The following is a 9,514-nucleotide window of genomic DNA, read 5'->3' as shown; positions in this document are numbered from 1 at the left end:
AATATTTGTAGGAAAGAATAGGTATTGAGCTCAATCTAATTGGTTGTGACAGAAGATATAGATGTACGTACGTCAAATGCTTAGTATTTTTTTGACTTGAACATCCAGGTTGTATCGTACTATATATAGTTCACACAAATATTTTGCGGCTAAAGTTGGTTTCTGACCTAATATTTCAACAAAACTGATCTAACAAGTAATCTCATATCAATCGAGGCGATTATTTCTTAAAACTTGAGACAATTTTATTTTTTATTGTCAAGGCACCACCATTTTCTTTTTAAATTACACATCAAAATCACTATTAATCAACAATTTTATATCTCAAACCATCATTATTTTTAATATATACACTATAAGCCATTGTGCAATGGATTCATTTTGATCAAGCTCAGTAGATATTGATTCAATCATTTAAAAGAGTAATATTAAGTATAAATCTTAAGTGTATTAATCTCCGTAAATTTTAAAATTCTGTATGACAACTTTAATTAAAATTGTGGACATCATCACTCAAATTCAAAATATCATTGTAATAAATTTTAAAATTATTTAATTAACTATTGATTAAAGAAGAAGGTCTCATTTGTTTATATAAATGAGATGAAATAAAAATTAAATAAAATATTATTAAATATAATTTTATATATTATTTTTATTTTAAAAAATTAAATTATTTATTATATTTTATATAAAAATTTTAAAAAAATTAATGATGAGGTTAGATAGTTGAAAAAGGCAGAAGAATATAAAAAATAAAAAATAAAAAAAAAGAGCAGATTACGTAGTGACTCGTGAGCGGTCGCTCAACCGATGACACGAGAGCAAAAAGTGATTTATCAAAATGTGAAATGTCAAACATTCAAATCAATCATGTTTTTTTTTTAAATTTTTTTTCCTTTTTTATTTAGTAGATAATAGATATCTGGCACGCACACAGCTATGTAATCGTTCTTATCTTTGGTATTTCTAATACGGCGTGCCATGAAGAAAAGTCCAATCCTACCCTGTTCTTGTTTTCCCACCTACCGGCTTATATTCAATTGTACTGCTTCTTCTTCCTTTCCCCTACAAAACCGGTCTCCCACACCCAAATCCATCCTCAACAGCCACCTCCTCCCTCTCTAGATTCGTCGAGAATGTTTTCCTCTTGTAACTCATTAGTCCAACTCACTGGTTTAAACCTTGATTTTGTCGTTTAAGCCTTGAATCTTCGCTCTGCAATCTTCCTGTTTTTCATTTCTGAATTTCGTTTTCACTCTAAGCTTTGATTGTTTTTGTCATCAATCTTTCTTTAGCTTTCATCTTCGCCTCGCTAAGAAGCTAGCGCAAAATGACAAGCAAGGGAAACCAAAACAAGTTCGTGCGGTTCATAACTACTCCCATTAGGATCTTGGGCAAAGCGAGAGACGTTTACGTCCGGAGCATCACGAACTGCGCTACAGGAGTCAGATACGGCCAGAGCACGGGCTGCCCGACCGCGTTACCGAAGAGCTTCAGCGTCAGCTCGTCGAGGTCCAACAACGATGAAGAATTGCGAGAGCTTATCAGAGCTGCCTCTGTTAGGACTTTGATCGAAAGGATTGACATGGAGATGATTATGAAGCAGCAGGCCGGGATGCAGTCCAGGGGATCTAAGGTTTTGCCCAAGTCCTGTAGCGTCGGAATGGGCAGGATAGATGAAGACGGGCCCTGTGATTTTGAAGAAGTCAGCGTTAGCGGGAAGGGCCGGAAGGCGGATTTGTTGTTTCCCAGAAGCAGAAGCTATGCTGTCACAAACAGAAATGCGGCGCCGTTGTGAGCTCCTTTCGAAGACAGCCTTGCCGTGGATTGTCAGGGAAGCATATGGGGGGAATTACTCTTTCATTTGGTTGGTTTGATTTCTTTTGTTGTTTGCAATCTTTGCGTAGAAAGATGAACGAATTGTAATTTCGTTAATTTTAAGGCTAAAAGTGCCATCAACTTTGGGAAGTCATGAAAATGCACATGGAGTTTTGTTTTTGGCGTTTCTTTTTACTTTTTTCCTGGTCAGCATAATCGAGTAGCTTATTGATTGAATTATATTGGAGGACGGTAGGTTCCTAGCCATCTCACTCTTTAACCGTCCCATATATAATACATTGAAGTCTTCCAAGATTTCTCATTTTTTAATCATAATTTTTTTTATTATTATTTATATTTGGTCGGCTGAACACGATGTCTATTATTTGTTTTTTTTTCGTATATTTAATATCAATATAAAAATGATGATTATATATATGAATGTGTATAAAAGAACGTGGATGGGACGGTTTGTCAAAATAATGCTAGTTATAAATTTTAAATGTATAAATTTTATGTAAGCTTATTATTAAAAAAGAGATTTTTATATATAAAAAAAAAAATTCACATATTTTAACGGTAAGATTCAGTTTTTTTTTTAAATTACACTCTACTTTTATTACTTTTACATCATTACTCGTTGGTCGAATAGTCTGGAAGCCTCGGCCGGCCCAATTGTCGGAGTCGTAGGGACCATCAAAATATCCAGCAGTTACATTTTCAATTTCGGCGTCGAGTTATCATACAGTTATTTATTATAAAGTGTTATATATTTATTTTGAAAAATAAATAAAATTTATTATTAAAATATTAATTTTTTTTATATAAATTATATACTTATTATTATTTATTTAAATAAATTTATGATGCTGTCACATATTTTATAATTATAAATATTATTTTTAAAGTTTATTACATAAAAATCTCACATTCTTACACATTATTTAAAAATGAAAAATTCTATTCCTAAGCCTCATACACCACACACCATCTTTTTTATGATTTCTTTAATTTTATTCTCTTATCAAATGTGTGGCATATAGATTATGAATAGAATAATTCAATTATTTTAAGAATAATAAAATTAAAAAAAATTTTTAAAAAATAAAATGTATGGCGTATGGGCTTATGAATAGCAATGCTCATTTAAAAATATATAATTTTATATTTTAAATATAAAATTATATATTTTTAAATAATATATAAAGTGTAAGATTTATGTATAAAAGTTTTTTATCTTTTTTAATTTAGGTATGTTTAGATGTTGAAGCGATTTGAGTTGAGATGATAAAATATTGTTAAAATAGTATTATTATTTTAAAATTTAAAAAAATTAAATTATTTATTATATTTTATATTAAGATTTAAAAAAATTATAATAATTAGTTGAGGTGATATCATTAGATAATATGAAAATAAGAAATTGTAATAATGTATTAGATGAGTTGAAAAAATTAAAAAACAACAGACACCCTTGGACAACGTGGAAATAAGAAATTGTACATGACACCGTGGCAGCGACGTGGCGCACCGTCTCTAGAATCGAATCACCATCCCGCACACAACCTCACCATTAAATTAACCTCATCCATATGGTCGCGCTTCTGTACTACCGCAGCCTGGGAGGTCCAGATCGATCCATTGTCTGGTCCCACCATGGATACAGAGAAGGCGACGAACGTTTCGAACATCGAAGGCGACGACGACCAAGATGAAGAACCCGGGGAAGTGATCGAATCGGCGCCCCCTCTCAAGGTCGGTGAAGAGCGGGAGCTTAGTAGCTCCGGCATCAAGAAGAAGCTCCTCAAGCAAGGCCAAGGATGGGAGACCCCTGAGCTCGGCGATGAAGTCACTGGTACGCTCTAATCACTCAGATTTTTTGAACGTTTTAATCCTAAGACTAAATCATTTCAAATTTTTTGTTTTTAAGAAAATAATTGTATTTGTTGATGGGAATGACTGTTCAATCAAACACGCAGTTCATTATGTTGGTACTTTACTTGATGGTACAACGTTCGAATCCACTAGACAAAGAGACGAGCCCATAACTATAAAGCTTGGTCAAGGTTCGTCGTTGATTATTTGCTTATTTTTGCTATATTCAAGTTTCCGTTTAATTTAGGTTGATTTTACTAGTTAATTAAGGGGCTTGATAGGTCAAGTGGTTAGTGGACTGGACCATGGAATAATTACAATGAAGAAGGGGGAGACCGCGTTGTTCACATTGCCTCCTGAATTAGCCTACGGAAATGCGGGCAACGACATCATTCCGCCCTTTTCGGTCGTTCGGTTTGAAGTCCAACTTGTCTCATGGATCACGGTGGTGGATGTTAGAAAAGACGGCGGAATTATCAAGAAAATAATGGAGAAGGGAGAGGGGAACGAGGGACCCGGTGATTTGGACGAAGTTCTCGGTACTAGAACGTCTTATTCTGTAATTTATTCTGTTTGCTTTTAGTGACCATTTAGGAAAAAAAACATGAGAATTGTGTCAATGTTGTGTTTTATGTTTTTGATTCTGCTTATGGGTGCATATGGTATTCAATTTTGTTTAAGGGTTTTATTTCCTTGTTGATTCCAGTGAAGTACCGAGTGGCGCTGGATGATGGTACTATTGTTGCAGAAACACCTGAAGAAGGAGTTGAATTTTATGTGAAAGATGGTAATCTTTTCGGTAGCAATGAGGGGATGGATAACAATTGTTCTCTTTGTCTGCATATTCATGGTGATTATTTGTTATGTTTCTTGCAGGTCATCTTTGTCCAGCATTGCCAGAAGCAATAAAGACAATGAAAAGAGGAGAGAAGGTCAAATTAGTTGTTCAACCTCAGCGTATGTTTTTGCATCCATGTCATCAGCCTGCCATGTTAGAACCTACGGTATTATTTTCAAGATTGTCAGAGACAAAAAAAGGGTGTTCTCTTAGGTTTCGTTTGAGAAGTGGGATGAAATGAAAATTCTGTGAATAGTAGTGAAATGACTTGTGAATGGTAGTGAAATAGTTTGAGTAAAGATGTTTTATTGAGTTTTGGAAAATGAGAGAAAAAAGTTGAATAAAAATATTATAAAATTAAAATATTGTTAGAATATTATTTTTGTTTTGAAATTTGAAAATTAGTATTTTTTGTGTGTTTTGTTTAGAAATTTGAGAAATTTATAATAATTAGATGAAAAAGTTGAAAATTTGAAATTGAAAAGTGTTTGTGTTTGAGTGATGTTTGTGAAAGAAATTATGAGAAACTTTAAGATGAGATGAGATCATCACACTTCGCAAACAAGCCCTTAGTGTTATAATTGTGTTGAAAGGCAAGGAATAGTGAAATAGAAATCATGAATGGCTACATTTCTGCAAATATATACATTAAGGCCTCGTTTGGTTATGTAATTCAGATGAGATGAGATGAGATGCTTTGTTGAAAGTTGAATAAAATATTGTTAGAATATAATTTTTTAATATTATTTTTATTTTGAGATTTGAAAAAGTTGAATTGTTTATTATATTTTGTGTCAGAGTTTGAGAAAGTTGTAATGATGAGATAAGATGTTTTGTATATCCAAATCGAGCCTAAAACTTGGCGCTTTTACTAGTCTTAAGTTTTGAATTGGTGTGTTGAGAATGATTTGTCTCATCTTCTTCACTTTCATAGAGTCTAAAGTGTGAAGCCTGAGTTGTCCATCACACTCCCACCTACTCAATGCAAACAACATTAATAAATTTAAAAAATTTGTTCACTTGTGGTTGAGTGTAGGTCATGAAAAATAGAATATTTGGTGGAATGAGGAAGTAATGACATGCTTCAAAAATCCTTATCCAAATTAAAAAGTCACAATTCCGGTCCAATATCCACCAATGTGACGAACCTTCCGCATCGAGAAGTGATCACCTCATATCTTAGTAAGCCCACACTTTGTCATTCAAAGATATGTGCATTTTTGCCAAGGGTGAGTTCTTTGATCTTGTTTTGTGGTGCTGGGTATGGTGATCCTTGTCATGCATGTTGCAAAAGCTATAAAAAGTCCTCTCTTCTTCTTTTGTTATTTTAGCTGGGTATTTGACTGATGAAAAAATTTTTAGCTAGGTATTTGCTTCAATTGTTTTTAACCCCTCTCTCCACCCTTAACGACAGCTAGATAAGTTAGTTTATTTTTTCTTGAACTTTCTTGTTTCCTAACTTTTAATTTCAAGGATCCCGTTCTTGGTAAAAAGTCTTAGTACTAAAAATCTTATGCAGATGCCTCTGTAGAGGAGGGGAGGGATGCAAGCAATGGGGTTCATATGCTCCCCCATAGTTCTTTGCTGAACATTGATATTGAGTTGGTATCTTTCAAGCCTGTTATTGATGTTACTGGTGATTTTAAAGTACTTAAGAAGATTTTAAAAGAAGGTGAAGGTGCTCTCATTGCTAATGAAGGCGCAACTGTTACTAGTAAGTACACTGATGTCATGTGCACATCGTATTTTTGAGCAATATTTTAAACTTGGATCTGAACCAGATTTAGAATATCAAGAGCTTTATAAGTATGACGATACTATCCAAATAAAATTTAACTTAAAGAGGCATTCTTTGATACCTAAAATTCTTTATAAAAAAGTCTTTGTTTTTTGTGATAAAGAACATCAGATAAAACAAAAAGATATATCAACTTTAAATCAATTTTTTACTTTATCCTGTTTACATGGGCTTTGCCTATACATTCGTTTCTAATAAAACTTCTTCTTACTTATCAAAAACAAAAAAAATTTTTACTTTATTGTTCGACACACGGGTGGCATCAGCAAAGATTTTCTGGTGAAAAATCTTGAATCTTGTGATTGTCAAGTTAAGCGAGTCTATTGATACATGGACCTGTAAGGTCATAATTTTATATATTATACTATTATAATCACTCCCAACTTTTGCAGTTAGCTATATGGCTAGGCTGGAAGATGGGACCGTATTTGAGAATAAAGGAATTGATGGAGAGAAGCCTTTGGAATTTATAACTGATGAAGGTCATTTTTATTCCTGAACTATCTTGATATCTTCTTTATGTTAGGTATTTTGTTTGTTCGATTATAATGAAGGGAACCATAAGTACTTTGAGTAGCCTTGACCTTGTGTTGTCTATAGAACAAGTGATCTCTGGTCTCGACCGAGCAGTGGCAACAATGAAGAAGGGAGAGCGAGCAATATTGACTATACATCCTGATTTTGGATTTGGAAGCAGTGAAGTAAGGCGGGATCTTGCTGTAGTTCCACCAGCTTCAAATGTAGTGTATGAAGTTGAATTATTAGAACTTATGAAGGTAACAATCATTGTGATGAAATTGTATACTTGAAAATGAGATGTCTCTAGCAGTCTGAAGTTTTCAGATTGTGGGATAATTTGAAATTCATCAATTAGAGAAAAATATAACCAAGGGGAACAATGTTTCTATCTTAGCATTTAGGACTTGAGATATTCATCAAAAAAGCATTTAGGACTTGGGACACATGAAAAAGAAAATGAAGAAAAGAAAAGAAGAACAAGGTTTTGATGATATTTTTTTATGCTTTTCTTTTGAAGCTGCTCCTATTCTAATCCCAGTGTATGCTACTCGACTTAATATCCAAATCCTTCCACTTGGTTCTATAATTCATCTTGCTAGCTACTAATTAGTTTCTACGCCTCTTTGGCAAAAAGGAAAAAGCACAATGGGAAATGAGTAACAGTGAGAAGATTGAGGCAGCTAGGAGAAGGAAAGAAGAAGGCAATCTACTGTTTCAAAATGGGAAGTATCATCGAGCGGGGAAAAAATATGACAAGGTAATACAATATGTGCATGGCTTTGTGTGCGTTTCTAAATCGAGCGTTCATTTGATATGCTTTAAATTTTTGAGTTGCTTTGTTGTGTTTTGTCAGGCTGCAGAATACATTAGTGACGATGAATCCTTTGGGGATGATGAGCAAAAGCTTGCTAAACAATTGCGAGTGTCTTGCTGGTTGAATGGTGCAGCATGTAGCCTCAAACTAAATGACTTTCAAGGAGCAATCATGTTATCTTCCAAGGTAGATTATAGAAGAAGAAACATATTCTGGGGGTGGGGGAGAGAACACTTACTTAGAAGTAAAGCATTGGATCACTTGAAAACTTTTTGCCAGATGGAGAAAACCATCAACTGGCAGAAGATAATAAAAGAAAAACCTATGATAAAGATCATGCAAAATATTAAAAAGCGATTAGCAAAGTGACACAGGGTGGTCCGTGCCAATGCCATACGTGTCTAAATGCACCGCCGACAGGATTCAATTAATGAGATCTCTGAAGGCAATTCAAAATGTTTTAATTGGTGGGTTAACAATGCTGTTCTTCAAACAATATGTTGGTGATCCGAAGTTTGCTAATCTAAATACTTATTTGCCTCGTGGTCTCTATGGGGCTTCGTTCTAGTTTTGAAATTGTTTCTTCTGCAACTGTCATAATCACGATTTTGTCAATGGGCACACGGTAGGGGACATGATGTTACAATAGCATTGCCAATATTTCGCACAGAAGGAATTTATTGATAGTATTATTTCTCTTCATTTTTTCCAGTCAAATGATGGTAATGCCCCTAAAAGTAAATGCTTTGACGTGCACATTATTACTGTCGACAGATTATCTTTATTGAGTAACCATATAGATTGGACATAGCATGACCATCCGTGGAAAATATGACGCGGTGTAACGTCAGGAAACATATCTCATGTTATAAATTCTGATCTCCACCAGGTGCTAGATATTGAGTCCCACAATGTGAAAGCTTTGTATAGGCGGGCACAAGCCTATATGGAAACTGAAGATTTGTTCGCTGCTGAATTAGACATCAAGAGAGCTCTTGGGACTGATCCTCAGAACAGGTAACTGAGGGTTTCAGAGTCTGCTCAGCGGGCACTTAGAAATGATATGTTCAGTCAAGTGATCTGTGGTTCTTTCTCCAGGGAGGTGAAGTTGATTCAGAAAAATTTGAAACAACTTCAAGCTGGCAGCAACAAGAGAGACTCGAAGCTCTATAAAAACATGTTTGCACAAATGACAAGGGACACGCCAGTGTCGACAAAGGTGAGTGGCGTTTCTCTTATTTTGTTGCCAAGAATGGAGTCTGTATACATTTGGTGCCATGGCGAAGCATTTTTTTCCTGCGAGCCATTGTGAAGTTAATGAATTTTAAAATAGTTTTGAATATAGTTTATTTGAATGATTTTCTTTAGTTGTTTATATTGAAATGCTGAATATGATCCCTTGAGTTAGTCTTACGAATTAGTCACAACATCCACTATAACTGTTTAATGTTTATGCGGGCAGAAAATGAAAGTTGAGAAAGTGGAGGAAGAAGAAGAGGTGATGGAAATGGAAACGGAGAAAGTTGCTGAGAATTCACCCACCATGCGTGAACTCACCCACTATCTTCAGTAGAATCGTCACATGAGCCTCAAGCAGCAGTAGAATCGTTCGTGGCATTTTCAATTCACAATAGCATGTCTTCTGAGCATACCAAAACCTGGTTATACGAATTAATTAAAACATTGTAGATCAAACTTGGTTATATGAATAACTTTGAACAAGTGAAAACATACAATAAAAAAGCACTGGCGTGAACCTTAACGTAAAAATTAGAACAACATGACGTGTTTTTGTAACAATTTAGGACAATGAAACCTTATCATTAAACAGTTCTTCTATATACAGTCG

At 34.3% G+C, this 9,514-nt stretch overlaps 2 protein-coding genes across 3 annotated transcripts; both read left to right on the top strand.

Moving 5' to 3' along the window:
* The first annotated feature begins 940 nt into the window (after positions 1–940).
* LOC109015906 lies at positions 941–2,010 on the top strand. The gene has a single exon (XM_035692725.1). The coding sequence runs from the start codon at positions 1,334–1,336 to the stop codon at positions 1,799–1,801; it is 468 nt and encodes a 155-aa protein (XP_035548618.1). The 5' UTR covers positions 941–1,333; the 3' UTR covers positions 1,802–2,010.
* A 1,412-nt stretch (positions 2,011–3,422) lies between these two features.
* On the top strand, positions 3,423–9,479 carry LOC109001110 (70 kDa peptidyl-prolyl isomerase-like). Of its 2 annotated transcripts, XM_018978249.2 has the most exons (13): positions 3,423–3,676; positions 3,801–3,887; positions 3,978–4,235; positions 4,403–4,483; positions 4,573–4,653; positions 6,054–6,248; positions 6,725–6,814; positions 6,933–7,108; positions 7,486–7,608; positions 7,705–7,851; positions 8,555–8,682; positions 8,764–8,884; positions 9,128–9,479. In XM_018978249.2, the coding sequence occupies exons 1-13, from the start codon at positions 3,478–3,480 to the stop codon at positions 9,236–9,238; spliced, it is 1,797 nt and encodes a 598-aa protein (XP_018833794.1). In that variant the 5' UTR covers positions 3,423–3,477; the 3' UTR covers positions 9,239–9,479. The 2 variants fall into 2 exon arrangements, with proteins under 2 accessions (XP_018833794.1, XP_018833795.1); XM_018978250.2 differs by lacking the exons at positions 3,423–3,676; positions 3,801–3,887; positions 3,978–4,235; positions 4,403–4,483; positions 4,573–4,653 and adding an exon at positions 4,655–4,700 and having other exon boundaries at positions 9,128–9,478.
* Positions 9,480–9,514: the final 35 nt, after the last annotated feature.

Source organism: Juglans regia, chromosome 8, assembly GCF_001411555.2.
Source record: "Juglans regia cultivar Chandler chromosome 8, Walnut 2.0, whole genome shotgun sequence".
NCBI classification, from domain to species: domain Eukaryota; kingdom Viridiplantae; phylum Streptophyta; class Magnoliopsida; order Fagales; family Juglandaceae; genus Juglans; species Juglans regia.
This window is presented reverse-complemented; position numbering and strand designations above follow the sequence as displayed.